This window comes from Macaca nemestrina, chromosome 12, assembly GCF_043159975.1.
Source record: "Macaca nemestrina isolate mMacNem1 chromosome 12, mMacNem.hap1, whole genome shotgun sequence".
In the NCBI taxonomy this organism is placed as follows: Eukaryota; Metazoa; Chordata; class Mammalia; order Primates; family Cercopithecidae; genus Macaca; species Macaca nemestrina.
Genome location: NC_092136.1, coordinates 70,855,273 through 70,876,949, shown reverse-complemented (window position 1 = coordinate 70,876,949; position 21,677 = coordinate 70,855,273). Strand labels below are relative to the sequence as shown.

At 40.5% G+C, this 21,677-nt stretch overlaps 1 protein-coding gene across 4 annotated transcripts in view; it reads right to left on the bottom strand.

Annotated features, from left to right (window-relative positions):
- LOC105468934 (nucleoporin 98 and 96 precursor) overlaps window positions 1–21,677 on the bottom strand; it is a 131,326-nt gene that overhangs the window by 25,558 nt on the left and 84,091 nt on the right. For all 4 annotated transcript variants that reach the window (XM_071075207.1, XM_071075208.1, XM_071075209.1 and 1 more), the window contains exons 19-25: window positions 18,987–19,164; window positions 17,732–17,896; window positions 11,128–11,310; window positions 9,894–10,050; window positions 7,180–7,609; window positions 4,456–4,685; window positions 2,918–3,184 (exon numbers count right to left, since the gene is read on the bottom strand). In XM_071075207.1, coding sequence (XP_070931308.1) covers window positions 2,918–3,184; window positions 4,456–4,685; window positions 7,180–7,609; window positions 9,894–10,050; window positions 11,128–11,310; window positions 17,732–17,896; window positions 18,987–19,164 — 1,610 coding nt within the window. The remainder of the gene's footprint in view (window positions 1–2,917; window positions 3,185–4,455; window positions 4,686–7,179; window positions 7,610–9,893; window positions 10,051–11,127; window positions 11,311–17,731; window positions 17,897–18,986; window positions 19,165–21,677) is intronic.

Here is a 21,677-nt window from a genome sequence, read left to right as displayed (position 1 = left end):
GTAACATATAGAAATCAACAACAGATCTACCACTACTTCTGTGATACTAGGCAAGACACCTCAGCTACAAAATGGAAGAAAAGAGCCCGACATGGTGGCTCATGCTTGTAATCCCAGCACTTTGGAAGGCCAAAGTAGGTGGATCGCTTGAGGTCAGGAGTCTGAGACCAGCCTGACCAACATGATGAGAGAATCGCTTGAACCCATGAGGTGGAGGTTGCACTGAGCCAAAATTGCACCACTGCACTCCAACCTGGGCAACAAGAGCGAGACTCCATCTTAAACATAAAAAGGAAAAATGGAGGAAAACACTGGGCACGGTGGCTCACACCTGTAATCCCAGTGCTCTGGGAAGCCAAGGCGGGCAGATTACTTGGGGTCAGGAGTTCGAGACCAACCTGGCCAACATAGTGAAACCTTGTCTCTACTAAAAATACAAAAATCAGCCTGGTGTGGTGGCACGTGACTGGAGTCCCTGCTACTCAAGAGGCTGAGACATGAGAATCACTTGAACCCAGAAGGCAGAAGGTGCAGTAAGCAGAGACTGCACCACTGCACTCCAGCCTGGGTGATACCAAGACTCTGTCTGGGGGCGGGGTGGGGGGGAAAGGAAAAAAAAAGGCTGGAAGCAGTGGTTCACACCTGTAATCCCAGCACTTTGGGAGGCTGAGGCAGGCAGATCACCTGAGGTCAGGAGTTCAAGACCAGCCTGGCCAACATGACGAAATGGCATCTCTACTAAAAATATAAACATTAGCCGGGTGTGGTGGCACATACCTGTTAATCCCAGCTACTCAGGAGGCTGAGGCAGGAGAATCGCTTGAACCCAGGAGGCGAAGGTTGTAGTGAGCTGAGATTATGCCACCACACTCCATCCTGGGGGACACAGCAAGACTCTGTCTTGCAAAACAACAACAAAAAAACACCCCCCAAAAAACGGAGGGGGGAGTAGTAAAGCAAAAGCTTTAGTAACCTAAAAGGCAGTACCTTTACCAGAGGTTTAGCCTTTGAGTCAAAATAAAAAGGAAGAAAGTGGAGTTTATGAATGAATAGACCTAAGAATCTGACTTTTGGCATTTTCCTTCCTATTACATGTTGGTGTCCTGGTGAGCATAACCTTTTTTAAATGATTCATAATCATTCTAAGTTCATAGAAGATCAATCCCAAAGATAAATTCTCACTGTAGAAATGCAGAAAGACCATAAAAGTACCAGACTGAGGCTGGATGTGGTGGCTCATGCCTCTAATCCCAGCACTTTGGGAGGCTGAGGAAGGAGGCCAGGAGTTTGAGACCAGCCTGGTCAACAAATAGACCCCATCTCTATTTAAAAAATAAAAGAAAAAAAAAGAAAGCTACGAGGTTAAATGTGTAGTGATAGTGGAATGCAACAAGCCCTTTATATAGCTTACTGATTCTGGCTTTTCCTGTGATTTGTTCTTTATAATCCCAAAACTAGCCAAACCCTTCAAAATAAATCCAGTCAATGGCTCCAATTAGTTGGCTTTGGATAAATGAGGTTCCAACAATCAAGGTTTGAATAACGATCTAATCATATTAGATTAAGCTGAGCTATGCCATCCTGTATTCTTATCAAGACTTATGGCCAGACACAGTGGCTCACACCTGTAATCCCAGCAGTAGGAAGGCCAAAGTGGGTAGATCACTGGAAGTCAGGAGTTTGAGACCAGCCTGGCCAACATGGTGAAACCGTGTCTCTACCAAAAAAAACAAAAAACAAAAAACAAAAAACTAGCCGGGCACGATGGCAGGCACCTGTAATCCCAGCTACTCAGGAGGCTGAGGCAGAAGAATTGCTTGAACCCAGGAGATGGAGGTTGCAGTGAGCTGAGATCATTCCACTGCACTCCACTACACTCCAGCAGCCTGGGTGACACAGAGACAGATTCTGTCTTTAAAAAAAGAAAAAAGAAAAAAGAAAAAAAAAAAAAAGATTTATATCTAGGCAGTCATTAAGCACCTGCTGAATTGCCTCATTAGTGAAATGGAACTTTAAAAAGTAAATATATGCATACAAATTCCTTTTAAAAAGCCAGTGAGTACCTCAATCCAGAAATTCAACTTCGATGTATTTATTTGAATGAAGTGAATTGATACAGAACATATTTTATAGCAATTCAGAGTAATGCTTATAGTTGATTTTGATTTATAGCTTATCTATGCTTTCCAGTTTTATTACAAATGTAACATAAAATTTAAATTTTAATCAAGTAAACAATGTTTAAGGTCCTAAAAAAAGAATTAGAAGACACAGTTTGGCTGGGCACAGTGGCTCACACCTGTAATTCCAGCCCTTTGGAAGGCAAACGTGGGTGGATCACCTGAGGTCAGGAGTTTGAGACCAGCCTGACCAACATGGTGAAACCCTGTCTCTACTAAAATACAAAAATTAGCCAGGCGTGATAGCAGGCACCTGTAATCTCAGTTACTTGGGAGGCTGAGGCAGAAGAATCACTTGAACCCGGGAGGAGGAGGTTGCAGTGAGCCGAGATGGCACCATTGTACTCTAGCATGGGCAACAAGAAACTCTCTCAAAAAAAAAAAACAAAACAAAAAAAACCCAAACCCGTCATGGTTCCTATTCTACAGGAATAGGTGGGTGTGATCCACCCCACTTGGCCTACCACAGTGCTGGAATTACAGGCATGAGCCACTGCGCGCACCTGAAGTATGTCTTCTAATTCTCTGTTTAGGACCTTAAACATTGTTTACTTGATTAACATTTAAATTTTATGTTACATTACATATTCCACAGGAACCAGCAATCTTCCTGGGAAGTCCACAATTAACACTCACAGACTAGCAGTCAAAGGGAAATGCACAGTCGGGGGGACAGGAAGGAGGTAATGAGTAGGAAGGCGACAGGGGCGCAGAGAAGGACCATAATCCTTCCCCACCTGACTGCTGGGCCAGAGAGCAGGCCTCACTGATCCTTTTGCCTGTAAGGTAGCTGAATACAGCTTCCACAGGGCTGCTTTTATGGGTTAAGGAGACTTCCTCTTCAATCTGAGGTGTGGCAGTACAGGATAGCCAGCGGGAGAAAGCTCTTCTTCGCTCTAGAATTTGAATGTATTCACAGGGTTCATTTAGCTGGCTGTCAAGCTCCTTCAGGTGGCCCCATAGGGCTTCACATAGTGTCCATGTCAGGCTCCAGTGCTTCACAACTAAGGCAGGAAGAGAAAAACAATGTTATGAGACAAAGCCTTACAACTTCACAGAGGGCATCCTTCTAACTGTGATGTTAAAAATACATAAATTAATAAACATCTCGAACAACCACTCAAGTTGATTACCCTGAATCTGTCTCTACCTCACTCAGCTTCATCTTATAATTTCCAGAAGTATATGGTATAAATAAATGCTTGCTCACATCATGTTTCTGTGGTACTTACGTAACAAATGTAACCGTTAAACAGGTTCCCCAAGCCTAATTATGGCTAATGTCATCTCAGATGATGTCTACTTTGATCAAATTCTATCTACAAAAATCAATCTACAAAAGCACTGTTTATCATTTAAGCTACTTACAAGTATGCACTGGTAAAATAACTTACACATTTGAAAAGACAATGAGACAATTAAGTAAATACAAAGAACTGAAGGAACATAAACAAATCCCAAAATGTGTGGCACAGGACATTCTAAAACAGCCCATTTTCAATAAAGGTGATGTGCAAAACAAAATGATTTTTCTACTGTTTGAAATATTAACAGAATGATTTTTCTATTGTTTGAAATATTAACAAATTAGAGAATCCCTTTATCAAAGTATTGATTCAGAAAAACATGGTCATGATAGGGGAGAACGATAATCATGAGAGAAGCCAAGAAGAGGAAATACAACAAAGTTGTTGAGAAGACCAATAGTACTGGAGCTGGACATGGAAGAATGGACAGGATTTAGAAAAGCAAGAAGGGGCCGGGCGCTCACGCCTGTAATCCCAGCACTTTGGGAGGCCGAGGCGGGCAGATCATGAGGTCAAGAGATGGAGACAATCCTGGCCAACATGGTGAAACCTCATCTCTACTGAGAAAACAAAAATCAGCTGGGCGTGGTGGCGCGTGCCTGTTGTCCCAGCTACAGTGACAGAGTGAGACTCTGTCTCAAACAAAAAAAAAAGAAAAGAAAAGAAAAACAAGAAGGACTGTATCTCTCTCCCTATGTTCTCTGGATTGGGTAAGAAACGCAATTTTATAAATCCAAGGATTTGACTGGCTACAATTCTTTGTGGAAGAATTTGTACATTAATGGGTAAAAGAACAAAGTGACAAGAATACAGTGACAATTTCTTCTTGCTTGGGAATCTGCTTAAACTCAGCCTCAGAAAATGACAAGCACAGGCATTTACCTACTAGACTGGTATCAAGAACTCCCGTGTACACTACCACCCCTATTACTGGGACATCAAAGATTAAAAACATAATGTATACTCACTTTGTGCTTCTGGTAAGTCTCCTGATGTTTCTTTAACCCAATCTGCATAGTCATGAATGACAGCAACTCCCGGATTGGGGACAATGAGAGGGCACAGTTCATCCACATGGACAGTGCTGTGTTTTAATTTGAGCTCCAGAGGTGTCTGATATAATTTCATGTCTTCATCTGGCTTCCTTTGTCTCAAACTGAGTTTTTCTAAGTGAACTTTGAATGGGGACTCAGTTAGGCTACAAGAGCAAATGAAGAATAGAATAGAAAATGAACCTAAGACAGAAGCTAAGATTTCACTTCAACCAAACCACTGTTTCTTTTTGTGGTTACAAACAGAAGGCAAACATTTCACTGTGGTTTTAAAGACATTTTGTTCCTTAAACTATACTGAACTTATCTGCTATATATTGGGGAAAAAAAATCTGATTAATGCATTCAGAATACAAAGGCTTCTTAGGCCAGGTTATAACAAGCATGCGAATCCTAACAGTTAGATTTTCAACTGGGTAAAACTCAAGGGTCAAAAGTTATTGTGGGATACCTGTTTCTCAAATTATACTTGGGTATCAAAAGTCATGAGGCTAAGCTTATAGATACTAAAGAACTGATTCTAAATTACAATGGGCATATATATAGCTAAGCTGGGCTTGTTCCAATTTTTTTTTTTTTTTTTGAGATGGAGTCTCACATTGTCACCGAGGCTAGAATGCAGTGGCATGATCTCAGCTACTGCAACCTCCGCCTCCTGGCTTCAAGCGATTCTTCTGCCTCAGCCTCCCTAGTAGCTGGGATTACAAATGTGCACCATCGTGCCTGGCTACTTTTTGTAATTTTAGTAGAGACGGGGTTTCACCATGTTGGCCAGGCTGGTCTTGAACTCCTGACCTCAAGTGACCTACCTTGGTCTACCCTGCCCTAACCTTGGTCTCCCAAAGTGCTGGGATGACAGGCGTGAGCCACTGTACCTGGTCCCTTGATCCAATTTTCAAGACTGATATTAATAACCTTCAAAATTCACAAGATAATGCTTAACCTAGAATAACTAAATTTAGGATCAACATTCTTAATTGTGAGGTTGAGACATTGTTGTTTTTTATTTTTTCAAAGGCAACTTTAAAAATGAAGGATAGTCTGGGCAGGGTGGCTCACGCCTGTAATCTCAGCACTTTGGGAGGCCAAGGTAGAGCAACACTTGAGCTCAGGAAACATGGTGAAACCCCATCCCTACAAAAAATACAAAAAATTAGTCAAGCATGGTGGTGTGCACCTGTAGTCCCAGTTACTTGGGGAGCTGAGGTGGGAAGATCACTTAAGCCCAGGAAGTGGAGACTTATGCACCTGCACTCCAGCCTAGGTGACAAGTGAGACACTGTCTCAAAAATACATAAATATGAAGGATAATAGGTGATCACCGGCCGGGCGCGGCGGCTCAAGCCTGTAATCCCAGCACTTTGGGAGGCTGAGACGGGCGGATCACGGGGTCACGAGATCGAGCCCATCCTGGCTAACACGGTGAAACCCCGTCTCTACTAAAAAATACAAAAAACTAGCCAGGCGAGGTGGCGGGCGCCTGTAGTCCCAGCTACTAGGGAGGCTGAGGCAGGAGAATGGAGTAAACCCAGGAGGCGGAGCTTGCAGTGAGCTGAGATCCGGCCACTGCACTCCAGCCTGGGTGACAGAGCGAGACTCCGTCTCCAAAAAAAAAAAAGTGATCACCTTAATCTGTTGCAAAGATGACATAATTTGTTATAATTATAAAAAGTAAATATGAAAATGTCACATATTTTACATAGGACACTGCATACATACTGCCTGACAGCTACCAGAAAAATTTATATATTATCTGTAAGGCATATATATTTATTATATATATAAAGTATAGGCAGAACTATACCCACATATATGCACTTGTTAATCGGGAAGGCAGAGAAACATATAACTATATATGAATAGACTATAACATACATATATATATACAGAATGTCCAAATACTTATACATGGATTCTCCACGGTTCATACACCTACTTTATGAAAGACACAGGAAATGTGCTTAGTTGAGAATATCATTTGTATATGAAGAAATCACTAATTTTTAAGCAAAAAATCAGGAAAAAAACAGCTAATTCAATAAAAAGGCTGAAAACCAAAAGAATGCTGCAGTATTAGCTTTGGGTCTGTTACTTTTCCAACTAAAGTTTAGCCATTAGGTAAATATTATATACTCTTCATAATCTGATGGTGCAAAACAATCATCTTATTAATCATTTATTTATAATTACACAATTATCTTCTACTATTTAAAAATGGGCCAGGTGCAGTGGCTCTCGCCTGTAATCCCAGCACTTTGGGAGGCTAAGGTGGATTACCTGAGGTCAGGAGTTCAAGGCCAGCCTGGCCAATATGGTGAAACTGCGTCTCTACTAAAAATACAAAAATTAGCTGGGTGTGGTGGCATGTACCTGTAATCCCAGCTTATCAGGAGGCTGAGGCAAGAGAAGAGCTTGAGATCGGGAGGCAGAGGTTGCAGCGAGCTGAGATTGTGCCACTGCGCTCCAGCCTGGGCAACAGAGCGAAACTCCGTCTCAAAAAAAAAACCAAAAAAAATACACACACTCTCTAAGACTGTATCTAGAAAGATGACAAAGCAGGGCCCTAACCTCCTGATAATGAATAGTTTTTTTCACCTATCATGTTGTCTTTCTCAAAAAGCATCATGAAATGTGACTCACGATTTAACAGCTACTGGATTGGGCAGGAATCCAAACTCCATAGAATCAGCAATCTGATGATTTTCTAGTTCATGAGAGCCATTCAGCTGTTCTCCACTATTAGCAAGAGTCCAGTTGGGACCCCAACCAACACGAAATGAGCGTCCCATGAATAGGGCCATGTCCATCAAGAGTTTTCCCTTGCCATAGGTGACAGACTTTTCACGAGGGACTAGGCCTAGTTGCCTACGTGTACCCACTGTTTTCAACGGAACCTCAGGGGCTGGGCTGGGTATTGTGAACACAGAAGTCAGGGGTGGAGGAACAGACCAACAGGATGTGGATGGGATATTCATTAAAGATGCTGTTCTGGGAGTACGACATTCTTGCACAGAGGCACTTGGTGAAAGAAAAGCTCCACTTGTAAATTTTGATTGTAGTAACCCACCAACTGAAATGAAGAGGGAATGAAGGGGAGAAAGACTATTACAAAACACAAGCTATTGTTCCCTGAACAATAACAAAAATCAGTAAGGCTGAAATCATTCAACGTTTTATCAAATTACTTATATCAGATGTGGATGACCAGAAGCAGGCTAAGTCAGATTTTGCAAAAATTACTCTTTGAACTAGGAAATCAGGACAAGATTCTAATGATGATGATAATGACATCTACAACAATAATAAAAGCAACAACACTATTAATACTGTTTAAAAATATGCAGCAGACTCTGTATAAGCCATTTGTGTAGGTTATTTCATTACACTCTTCAAAAACTTTTTTTTAGGAGACAGAATCTCACCCTGTAGCCCTGGCTGGAGTGCAGTGGCATGATCTCGGCTCATTGCAACCTCTGCCTCCTGGGTTCAAGCAATTCTCTGCCTCAGCCTCCTGAGTAGCTGAGATTACAGGCACCCACCACCACACCTGGCTAATTTTTCTGTATTTTTAGTAGAGACTGAGTTTCACCATCTAGGCCAGGCTGGTCTTGAACTCCTGACCTCGTGATCCACCTGCCTCAGCCTCCCAGAGTGCTGGGATTACAGGCATGAGTCACTGCACTTGGCCTCAAAAACTTTTAAATGATTAGCATTACTATCATTCCTATTGTATATATGAGAAAACTGAGTTCAGAGAAGTAACTTGTCCAAATTCACAAAGTGACAGGACTAGGAGATAAGCCAAGGTTAAGTCTCGCACCACTGCTGACGCCCTTATCAGAATCCTAAAGGTAACGATTTCTTAGGACATATAAAAGTATGATCAAAACTCAAATTCCTATTCTACTCTTAGCTACAGTCAATGAAATAAGAACACACTAGGTATCTTACAATTGCACATGTGACCTTCTGAAGGACAGTTCTTAAAAAAAAATTTTTTTAACATTTAAATTTTTATCTAGCTAGCTAGCTATTATAGGGATGGAGTCTTGCTATGTTGCCCAGGCTGCTCTCCAAATCCTAGCCACAAGTCATACTCCTTCCTCAGCCTCCTAAAGCGCTTGGATTATAGGCATGAGTCACTGTGCCGCGCTGAAGGACAGTTCTTATTACCAGTGCCTGTTTCCCAATTTTACATGGCTTTTGTCTAAAGCATGGAGTTAACAGTTACTAAAGTATCAGATTTAGTATCCATTATGGAAAAGGTTATTAACAATGTTTGATACTTCATTGGTTAAAATATTTTCTTTCTTTCCTCTATATCAAAGGGAAGTTAAAAATACGTTTAAAAAGCAAAGTTGATAATAAGGGAACTCAAAAGAATTGAAAAATATTTAGTTTTTATGGTAATATAAACAAATGTTTTTCTGCCAGTTCCTCTGGCTTTCAAAATATGTTGAAACTACATCTGCTTCAGTTTTTTGCTGATATTAAAACTTTATTTCCAATCCCACATAGTTACAAGGCCACTAGAAAAAACTTAAAAATCAAATATGTAACCACTTCCCTGGGAATTTAAAAAGGTTTAGCAAAATGTAAAAATCTGATGTGCTCTGTGCATTATGAGAAGCAATACTTGTCCCTAGAAGACAGTAGGACAGTGCTGTTGGGACTGCACAACAAGAGTACAGTGCAGGACAACTTGCTGAACTCTCTAAGTAATGTTATAAAAATTGGGAAGTCAGAACTTGAACTATCTAATTCACAATCATAAGCAAACAAAAACTTGAACCTAAACAAAGCACAAATGCTTTTTTTCTCCATACACTTCTGCATCTGCACAAACAGAGGTAATTACAGTTCTTAAAAACCAGCCACTCCTGCCAGGTGCAATGACGCATACCTGTAATCTCAGCACTTTGGGAGGCTGAGGCAGGATGATCACTTGAGGCCAGAAGTTCAAGACCAGCCTGGGCAAGATAGCAAGATCCATCTCTACAAACATTTAAAAAAACAATTAGTTCAGTGGTGATATATGCCTGTAGTCCTAGCTACTCAGGAGGCGGAGACAGGAAGACTGCTTGAGCCCAAGAGCTCAAGGCTGTAGTGAGCGCGACTGCATAACTGCACTCTCAGTCTGTGCAACAGAGAGAGAGACCCTGTCTCTAAAAACAAAAAACCTGGCTACTCTTAATACTTATGAGTACAATTTCTCTTAGCATCCTTATGTCACAGGTATAGCTGTCTGGCAGATATCTGCTAGAGAAGTCCACTTGGGTGAGAAGAAGAAAAGTGAAAAGCAGGATTTGATGACTGTATAGCTTTCTTGTAAAATAGCATCTTTTATACTGTACCTAGTGAACGAGTTTTCGATGAGTGGGATGCTGAAATGGGAAGTCTCGGAGAACAGATTTCTTGAGAAGTATCTGCTTTGGAAGGAAGGCGACTGAAGCGTTGATCCAGTGCCATATCTACATCTTCTTCATCAGTAAGCAACGATGCTTTCATGATCTAAAAAGGCAATATCTATAGAATGAATGTGCTTCCCAGAATCGAAAGGCAGTACCAAAAAAATGCAGTTTACAACAACCAAAAATATTGCTCCTCCTCAAGGCTGTGTACAGAGCTAGTATATTTGTGTGATGGATGGACCCCATTACACTGTATGTGTTTGAAAGGCAGAATTCATACAATACTTCTATCTATAGCGTCTCACCAGAGCCTGGCACACAACAGCTGCTATGTTTGCTGATAAAATAATTTTAAAGTCAAACATAAGCCAAAGGTTAAACACATAACATGCCAAAACACACTGGGATAAAGGGAAGTAAAGACATAGTTTAAAAAACCTGTGCTGCCAGGTATTAAAATTTTTAAATTTTGTGGAGCACATACAGAGTCTTAAAAGTACCCTGTGATGTAGACAAATATTTTACAGAGAAAAATCAGTACTCACAGATGTTAAATGACTTGCCTAAAGTCACAAAGTAATAGTTACAAAATTGAGATTGGGGCGGGGTTCAGTGGCTCATGCCTGTAATCCTAGCACTCTGGAAGGCCAACGTGGTCAGATCACCTGAGGTCAGGAGTTTGAGACCACACTGACCAACATGGTGAAACCCCGTCTCTACTAAAAATACACACACACACACACACAAAATTAGCCAGGTGTGGTGGTGGTACATGCCTGTAATCTCAGCTACTCGGCAGGCTGGGAGAGGGGAATCACTTGAACCAAGGAGGTGGAGGCTGCAGTAAACCAGTATTGCACCACTCCACTCCAGCCTGGGTGACAGAGCGAAGAAACTGTCTCAAAAACAAAACACAACAAAATTGGGATTGGAACTAGGACTCTGGATTCTAATGCAGTTAAAACCAGAAGCCCTATCTACTAGTTCTCAATATAGCCTTCTCTCCCTGAATAAGAGAATGAGGCCCAGATATTGGCCATATTCTTGTATTTTTTTTTTTCCCATTACAGTGAGCACTCAATGGTCTTAATAACCAAGGAAGATACCTGATCCTATGCAATGGAGATAAAATATTAGTTTGGCTTTCTGTCGTAAAAAAGGTGGGTTAGGACGTCACCTGTAAGACATGTGGATTAATTCCCAGTGAAGATGCAATATGTGTCGAGGCAGACACAGGTTCCTGATCCTCAGGCATGCTCTCTTCTAACATGGTATCCAAAACTGGCTCCTGGGTGATATCTACCATGTCACTGTCCAGTTCCACAACCCTCCCTAACTGCTCCACCTCTGGGCTCTGGCTCTGTAGACAGCAGAAAGATCAGGAAAGCAGCATTAAATTACACCAAACAGAAAAAGAGATTCTAAATCAGATTTACTTTATTCAGAATATGATATAGCAATTATTAGATTCAGCCCATTCTATAGTGAGGTAAGGTAGCAGATTTGCTAGTGATTTAAAATCAATTGCCCCAAAATAACCCTTATAAAAGTACTTTGATCCAATTAAGGATTCATGTAATCATCTCATTCTAATATTATGACCTGGTGTCTGGGACCTAAACCAGCACCCATAGTGAAACAAATGGTGGTCTTCAGAGACAAAGATTATGCTTTACTTGATCTAGCTAGCAACTACAATTTTCTGATTTACACAGGGTCATCTTTTCCTAACACTGCCTTGTAGCCAGAAGCCACTGGAAAAAGAGAACAAAAGGTACAAATATCAAAGTCGCCAGTAACTTTGGTTTTTCTTTTTTTTCTTTTCTTTTTTTTTTTTTTTTGAGGCGGAGTCTCGCTCTGTCGCCCAGGCTGGAGTGCAGTGGCGCGATCTCGGCTCACTGCAAGCTCCGCCTCCCGGGTTCCCGCCATTCTCCTGCCTCAGCCTCCCGAGTAGCTGGGACTACAGGCGCCGCCACCACGCCCGGCTAATTTTTTTGTATTTTTAGTGGAGACGGGGTTTCATTGTGTTAGCCAGGATGGTCTCGATCTCCTGACCTCGTGATCCGCCCGTCTCGGCCTCCCAAAGTGCTGGGATTACAGGCTTGAGCCACCGCGCCCGGCCGTAACTTTGGTTTTCTTAAAAACATTTAGAAATAAATTTCTAGTCAACACAATCTTGGGTCTGGAACTTAACTTTTGGGTTACTGAATCCTAAGGTTAGCTGGGCTCTACTTGTGCAGTACCACGTAAGACACAAGCACTATCTACTCTTCCAAAAAACAAAGTAATAATATTAGGAACAATTTTAATCTGGGAAGAATCCCTTTATGTTTAAAAATGTCAAGAGTTATATTTACATTTAGTAAGCAGTTTCAAAGACAACTATGACAGTCTATGATTTAAAAGGGTAAACACTCAAAGCTGAAACACACTGTAAATTAATTGGTACAATACAAATTCAACTACCTATATCCTAAATGTTAGCAAATGACTAAGCCAATATTTGAAATATTTTCAAACCAAAAAAAATTCTAGACCTGGTGTGATAGCTCAAGCTTGTAATCCCAGCACTTTGGGAGGCCAAGATGGGCAGATCACCTGAGGTCAGGAGTTCAAGACCAGTCTGGCCAACATGGTGGTGAAACCGTCACTACTAAAAATACAAAAATTAGCCGATGTAGTGGTACATGCCTGTAATTCCAGCTACTCGGGAGGCAGCGGAGGTTGTAATGAGCAAAGATTGTGCCACTGCACTCCAGCCTGGACAACAGAATGAGACTGTCTCAAAAAAAAAAAAAAAAAAAAAAAAAAAAAAAAAAAAAAAGTCCCGAAGGAGGAAAAGCCCTGATGATAAAACCCAGGGCTCCCATTTAAATTTTAAGAACAGTGGCTGGGCACAGTGGCTCACGCCTGTAATCCCAGTACCTTGGGAGGCTGAGGCAAGTGGATCGCCTGAGGTCAGGAGTTTGGGACCAGCCTGGCCAACATGAAGAAACCCTGTCTCTACTAAAAATACAAAAATTAGCCAGGTGTGGTGGCGGGTGCTTGTACTCCCACTTACTTAGGAGGCTGAGGCAGGAGAATTGCTTGAACCTGAGAGGTGGAGGCTGCAGTGAGCCGAGATTGTGCCATTGCACTTCAGCCTGGATGAGAGTGAAACTTCATCTCAAAAAAAAAAAAAAAAAAAAAAGGCTGGGTGCGGTGGCTCACGTCTGTAGTCCTAGCACTTTGGGAGGCCAGAGCAGGTGGATCAACTGAGGTCAGGAGTTTGAGACAAGCCTGGCCAACATGGTGAAACCCCGTCTCTACTCAAAATACAAAAATTAGCTGGGCATGGTGGCGCATGCCTGTAATCCCCGCTACTCGGGAGGCTAAGGCAGGAAAACTGCTTGAAGCCAGTAGGTGGAGGTTGCAGTGAGCCAAGATCATGCCACTGCACTCCAGCCTGGGCAACAAGGTAAGACTCTGTCTCAAAACATATATATAAAAAATAAATAAATTTTAAGAACTCTGGGAAAACTCCTACTTCGTAAGTATATATATATTTGGCTCAACAGATTGTGGAGGCTTGATAAAATGGTTTATGGCTTCCTGTTTTCTGTGTCTAGCACATCACTAAGTTCAACACTTATTTACTTATTTCTACTACCTAATGCAGTGCTTGGCACATGGTAGAGAAAGCAGTAAACTATAAAAAGATAAGAAGAGTGAGTGGGAGGAAAGAAAAAATGGGGAGGGGGAGAGTGGTTCCAATTTACTACACTATTCACCAAATACTGGTAATATCAAGAGATGCTCACCGTGAACACTGTTTCAGATAAAATGAGAGGATTTCATTAAATAACTAGATTAGAGACCTAAGGGACTTATCATATATTTATGAAGAATGCTAAAGATCAAGTTTTTATTTACTCTATTCACACAAACAGACTTCAAAGCTACAAGATATCTAATAAGTGGACAAGGGGGAAGCGAATTACTATGAAACTATGGTTAAGTGCCTAGAATACCTTCTAGGTAAATTTTGTTAAAGTATATCTAAGTAATTGCAACAAACTCCCCCAAAGTTGTCTATGTACTTATTTTCCTGGATATCTTGGCAGATCAGGTACCCTTTTTAGGCCAGTCCTGAAAAGAAAAGTGTACTTAAAAAAAAAAAAAAAAAAGATGGCTCAGAAGTAACTGAGGAAAGGGAAGAGAAAGCCTACTGGGAGGTCTATGGAAAAGGAAGGCATGTACAGGAAGAAGCAGTCAACTAGGACACCATTTTAACTCTCCCTTTCCTACAGTTAATCTCTTGAAGACAGCATCACATTTATTACCAAATAATGGCATGGCCCATTACTAATACTAACTGCACAGATTATATATGTAAAATGATTCTCTAAATATATGGAGGGTAAGGTTTCAAAACTGAAACCTTTAATGACTTGAGATATCTCAAAGACTGTTCCTCATTCAAACAAGGCTGCCAATACCTAAAGATAGAGCATTGCTTAATTCAGTAGGAAAAGTAAGATATATCAAGACACCCTCATTCAACAGAGTGAATGACAAGTCCAAGGTCAAACAGGCATTTAAATAATTCATACTGTCCTCTCAGGTAAACAGTTTGATCCAATATAACTACTATTGTTGCCTGTCTCAAAAATAACTAGTTTTCTAACTGTAAAGAATGTTTTTGGCTGGACGTGGTGGCCTATACTTGTAATCCCAGCACTTTGCAAGGCTGAGGCAGATCACTTGAGCCTAGAAGTTCAAGACCAGCACAGGCAACATACTGAGACCCCATCTCCACAAAAAATAATCACTTTTTCCTTTAAAAAAGTTTAAAACTTATTTAGGCAGGGCACTGTGGCTCCCGGTTCTATAATCCCATCATATTGGGAGGCCAAGGCAGGATACTTATTTGGCCAAGAATCCGAGACCAGCCTGGGCAACATAGCAAGATCCTGTCTCTAAAAAAATAAATAAATAAATTAGCTGGCATGATGGCATGCACCTGCAGTCCCAGCTAGTTGGGAGGCTGAGGTGGGAAGGATTGCTTGATCCCCAAGAGTTCAACCAGCCTAACACAGGAAAACTTTGCCTCAGGGAAAAAAAAAAAAAGTTATTAACTTATTTGAATGGATTCACTTAGTTAACAATACTGCTCCTGAGCAAGCCAATTAGCCTGCCTTGACGTTACTGAACACAAGTCACTCTTCAGTTAGAAGGCTGAGGTAAAAACCTACATGTAGTATCTGAGTGCCAAAGGCCTGAGGTCTTTCAACACAGTTTTGAAACCTGATTGCACATTTCAACCACCTGGGGAGAAGCATTAAAATATAAATATGCCTGAGCCCCATGCCAAATCTGTGGAATCTAAGTTAAGCTTACCAGGGCATTGATGCAGCCAGGTGGAAATTGGATCCCAGACCAGGATTTTGAAACTAATGTTCTAACCACAGAACAAAACACTCTGCAACTACCTTAATTCATCTGTGTGACTAAGGTTTATCTGCCAACCAACATTTTCTCTAACCTAAAAGGTACAGGAGAGAAGATCACATGAAAATTTAGTTACCTTTATGTTTTCTGGTTGCTTAGACTTACTTGCTTTTTTTAAGAGCAAAAGTGAGGCTTAAGAACCAACTGGAAACAGGGACTGACGATATTATATAAAAGGTAATGGAATAAATGTGACTATTAAAGAAAAATACACATCTTCCTAAATACCTAAAGAAACAGGCCTTTCTCCCCCACGAAAAAAAATAAGATGAAGTTGTGCAATCAACCTCTTTAAGGGGTGACAGTATGCAGTCATTTTGACACAGAGAAGACTGCTGTTTCTAGTTTACTTAAATGGCACAAGTAGTTTCCCCATGCCAAGTAAAATGTAGGGTCTTTGGTGCTAATAACAAACCCACTGGCATTTCCCATCTGCCTCACTTGGGTCAGTGAGCAATAAATATGAAAGAATTCTCTAGAGTCCTACATTTCTGCTCCAACAGACCAAGCTCAAGGCCTTCGAAAATAATACAAGTAAACAAAACCTAAAGTCTGGATATCTAAATACCTCTATCCATTTCTCTCATTTCTGCTCTTCCCAACCAAAAGGTCAAAGCCCATTTCCACTTCCTCGGTCAAAGCTACTTGCCCATTTCAGACTAGGTGTGGTAATTCACACCTGTAATCCCAGCACTTTGGGAGGCCAAGGTGGGTGGATCACTTGAGGCCAGGAGCTCAAGACAACATGAGTTGAGGCCAACATGGCAAAATCCACTCTCTACTAAAAACAAAAAATTAAATGAGCATGGTGGTGCAGCCCTGTAGTCCCAGATGCTTGGGAGGCTGAGGAATGAGACTGCTTGAACCTGGGAGGCAGAGGCCACAGTGAGCCGAGACTGCTCCAGTGCACTCCAGCCTGGGCAACAGAGTGAGACTCTTTCTGAAGGGAAAAAAAAAGTGAAGAAAAAAAAAAAAAGCTACTTGCCCATTTTAAATCCTTACTACCTCTTTTTGCTAGAACCTTGATCTGATATTTTTGGGTGCTCAATTTTTCAAAGAGCTCTCACATACACAAGTGTCAATATAGGAGTTTATAGTTATTTTTCTACTATTTCTATTCTGGCAATTAAAGAACCTGGAAACTACTCATTGTCAACATTACAAACATTTTCCTGTCTGTCCATAAATGAAGCTTTTCTTTTTCAGTTGGGCCAACTGTAAAGAGGTATCTTTCAGATCCTACATATTACTTTTATTACAGAAAATAAGGCCATCTGACTCTTTCCCTCAGAAATATATATATATTTATAAGAAATATATATATATGTAAGATTATAAAAAATTAGGAAAGAAGGAGATGATACAAAGCATATGAGACAAAATGAATATGGATAACTGGAAAACCAAGTCTACTTATAGCATTTCATTTGTCAATGGAGATTTCTTAGGGGCATTCTAAATGCTACAAAGATTATAAACATAAAAGTCAATATATTTCCAGTTTCCCACATTTATCATACCCTCCCCTCACTCTGTACGCGCAAACATGTATATACACACATTCTCCAGAAATGCCTCCCAAGAGATTATTTAATAAATCATAAAAACCACACATTTCAGCAGCCATAAGAATTATAGCATGGAAAATCCCAAAGGTCTAGCTTTCAGCAGCTGAGAGGTAGAGGATGCTTTACAAAGAAATCCCGTATCAATGATACAAGTAATTGTGATAAATAATGTAGGCCCTAATCTCCCCAAGCCAAATAATTCATTTACATTCCAAAACTATTTTTCATAAAGATTATGTACTATTAAAATACAAATAACAAGGTTACCCAAGTATACGTAAACAATTTGAAAAAAATGGAGATCAAAAACCCTTTCAGAAAGCTAATTTAACTTTTAAAAAACATGGAGGTAAAGAAAAAGATTAAACTGCACATCAGGTATTCCATAAAAGCAGAATTTACTGTGCATGAACCCACATGAGCAAATCTTAAGTTAATCACTGAGCAGAGAATTCAGCAAATCCAAATGAGAGAATGAAGGGTTTAAAAATGACAATGTGTAGAGGAATAATCCAAACAGCAAGATAATTCTTTAAATCTCTCAAGTAAAAAGACAGACGCCTGCATGACCTCACGCCCTCCCTTGTACTTGTTTCAACGTGATTGCCAATGTTTGTACTCTTCAAAGTTCCAAGGGTCATAAAACAGCTTTGTATTAGCTGAATGACTTGCTTTCAACTTCGGTATCCCGGATTCCATTCAAATTCACTGTCCTTTCTCTACCTGAGGTGGAGGTGCAGGTTTGCCATTAAGAGCCATCTGCAAGGGGGTAGTCTGGCCTGCAGGAGGCAAAGGAGCAGTCTTCAACTTCTTTGTACTAGTTTTAGATGGATGCTCCTCCTCCTCTTCATCAGAATCCTGAAGGCCATATTTAGAAAAATGGGAGACCTAAGGAAGAGAGGAACCCCACAAAATCAACTTAAACATTATGCTTTCACAATACCTGCCTTTGCAATCTTGCAGCATTACCTTAAGAAAAAAGAAAGAAAAAGGGAGAAATATCAAAGTATTTGAAGCAAAATATGTCACCTATCACACTTCTATGTAAGATTTAGAAGACGTCTGATGTATGTACTAGTTGCTCACACTAGTAAATTAATAAATATTACATAATATACATTAAAATGTCACTTAAACTGTAATCATTAATATAGGAAACTTAATCCAAAGACTTACAATTTTCACAGACATATATTGTCTGTTATCCTCTATCTACACAAGGGCCTTAACAAGTTAAATTCAACCAGCCCAGAATGGGAGGAAATCATTGGGTTAAACTACTAAGGACAGTCAACCTCTTCATCTCCAAAAATCTTTAAAAGTAAGAATGACAATTACATAGGAAGAGTTGATCCAACAGAAAACTGCCTGATGAATTACTGAAGTCCCTAATGATAACAAACATTAGAAAAACTATACCTTAGAAATGTATTTATAAATCCTCATAGGAGGTGGGTAGAGGACTTCAATCATGAGCCCAGAGTTTATAAGAGCTCATTACCGCTGAATTTTAACTAGGTTTGTAGCTTGGAGCGAATCATAATGTATCTGTACATCTCTTTCCAAATTAAAAAAAATAAATTTAGAGAATCTGGCTGGGTGCAGTGGCTTACACCTGTAATCACAGTACTTCTGGGAGGCCAAGGAGGGAAGATTGCTTGATCCCAGGAGTTGGAGACCAGCCTTGTCAACACTGAGAAATCCCATCTTTACAAAAATTTTTAAAAAGTAGCCAGGCATGGTAGTTCATGCCTGTAGTCCCAGCTACTTGGGAGGCTGAGGCAGGATTGCTTTAGCCCAGGAGTTTGAGGCTGCAGGGAGCTATGATCCTACCATTGTACTCCAGCCTGAGCAACAAAGCAAGACCCCCATCAATCAATCAATAGAATTTAGGAAAGGATCTCTTCCAACATAAATGTTTTATGACCACAAATATAGTTTATAATTATAAAGTCTGAACTGGGTTAAATGACTATACCTTAAACACCCAAGAACCAGTTTCAGGCCGGTATTCTTTGAATTGAGCTCCCTGTTTCCTTGAAACTGCTTCCAATCTTCCTTCATAGTTGATATCAGCAAGGCGATCTGGGCTCTTTATTAAACAACGAGATGTTTTATCTGTTGGCCAAACTCCATCCAATGTAACTTCAGCCTTCCTGTAAAACAACCAATTAAAGTAACCAGTTAAAGTAAAAACCCTTCATATATAAGACCAGAAAGCCACCTAACACATAAATAGTGAATAATGGTAACTATGTTGCCTTGGAATTATTCTGCATGTGTCATAAAGTGAATTTTGCCCCATAAGCCTAAGAGCAAGGAGTCACTCCTACACTGACTAACTCAGTATCTGGTTCTAGAGTCAGATCACATTTATTTAAATTACCACAGTACATCAATTATTTCCAATCTAATTTTCACACTTAAGCTAGGAATCACTAACTTAAGTTACAGTCCAGTGGTATGAACCAAGTCTTATGTAAAGGGTTACTGTACTATATAATAAAAAAAAAACAGCTACTACCTATTTACTAAAAACAAATGCTTCGAAAATGAAGTATGAGGAATATTGGTGTGAAGATGACTACAAGAGTGGTAGTGTACCACTTCTAATATTAACACCAGAGTTCAAGGGCTGTATCCTATTCATTTTTTATGCCTTACACCTAAACACAGTGACTAGGATGTAATAGGTAGATGCTGCTCTCTATTTCCTGCTTCCTGGATCCCCTGGCAAATACCACTCTACTTTGTTTCTATGAAGTTGACTTATCCCAGATACATTACAATATACTATTTTTTGTGACTGGCTTACTTCACTTAGTGTGTCCTCAAGGTTCATCCATGTTGTAGCATATATCAGAATTTGCTTCCTGAGGCTGAATAACATATATTTTAAAATTTTTAAAATAAAAAATACGGAACACTTCATGAATTTGTGTGTTATCCTTCTGTGGGGCCATGTTAATTTTCTCTGTAGGCTGAATAGTGTTTTATTGCATGTATATATCACATTGTTTACCCATTCACTTATCAGTGAACATTTGGGCGACTTTTACCTACTGGCTGTTGTGAATAGTGTTGCTACGAACACGGGCATACAAATGCTTGAAATCCTGCTTTCAATTTTGCATATATACCCAGAAGTGGGGCTGCTGGATCAGACAGTAATTCTCTTTTTAACTCTTACAGGAACCACCATACTGTCTTCCACAGTGGCTGCACTGTTATACATTCCCGCCAATGGCGCACAAAGGTTCCAATTTCTCCACATTGGCAGACACATGTTAATTTCTTATTAGACTGAGTCTCGCTCCGTCACCCAGGCTGGAGTGCAGTGGCACATTCTTAGCTCACTGCAACCTCTGCCTCCCAAGTTCAAGTGAGTCTCGTACCTCAGCCTCCCAAGTAGCTGGGACTACAGGCGCCCGCCACCTCGCCCGGCTAATTTTTTTGTATTTTTAGTAGAGACGGGGTTTCATTGTGTTAGCCAGGATGGTCTCGATCTCCTGACCTCGTGATCCGCCCGTCTCGGCCTCCCAAAGTGCTGGGATTACAGGCTTGAGCCACCGCGCCCGGCCAATTTTTGTACTTTTCGTAGAGACGGGGTTTTGCCATGTTGGCCAGACTGGGCTCAAGTGATCCACCTGCCTCGGCCTCCCAAAGTATTGGGATTATAGGCATGAGCCACCGCATCTGGCCATCTTTTTTTCTAGTAACCATCCTAATGGGTATGGTACCTCATTGTGGTTTGATTTGCATTTCTCTAATGATTAGTGATGTTGGGCATCTTTTCATGTACTTCTTGGTTATTTGTATATCTTTGGAGAAATGTCAATTCAAGTCCTTTGCCAATATTTTCTTGTTTTTTGTTTACAGAGACATGGTCTCCCTCTCTTGCCCAGGGAGGAATGAAGTGGCATGATCACAGCTCGCTGTAACCTCTGTTCGAGACCAGCCTGGCCTCAAGCAATCCTCACTTCTCCACCTCCCAAAGTGCCGGGATTACAGGCATAAGCCACTGCACCCATTTTCTTTGCTCTTTTTTTAAATGGGTTATTATTTTGTTGTTGCTGTTGAATCGCAGGATTCTTTACATTCTGGCTATTAACTTCTTATCAAATATGACTGGCATATATTTTCTCCTATTCTTATAGGTTGCCTTTTCACTTGTCTTTTGCTGTGCAGAAGGTTTCGTTTGATAGAGTATCATTTGTCTATTTTTGCTTTTGTTGCTTATACTTTTTGATGTTGTATCTGAGAAATCATTGCCAAAACCAATGTTATGAAGCTTTTCCTCTGTGTTTTCTTTTGAGAGTTGTACATTTTTGGATCCTATACTTAGGTATTTTATCCATTTTGGGTTAATCTTTGTATATGATGTAACTTCACTCTTTTGTATGTGGATATCCAGTTTGCCAGCATCCTCTGTTGCAGAGATTGTCTTCTCCCGATCAAATATTTTTCTTTTTGTTTTTTAAATGTGTGCCCCACACCACTCTACCCCCAAGTAATTTTTATACCTTACTGAAAATCATTTAAGGGTGGGCAAGGTGGCTTACACCTATAATCCCAACAATTTGGGAGGCCAAGGCAGGCCAAAAACTTCAGCTCAGGAGTCTGAGACCGGCCTGGGCAGGCAACATGGCAAAACCTCATCTCTACAAAA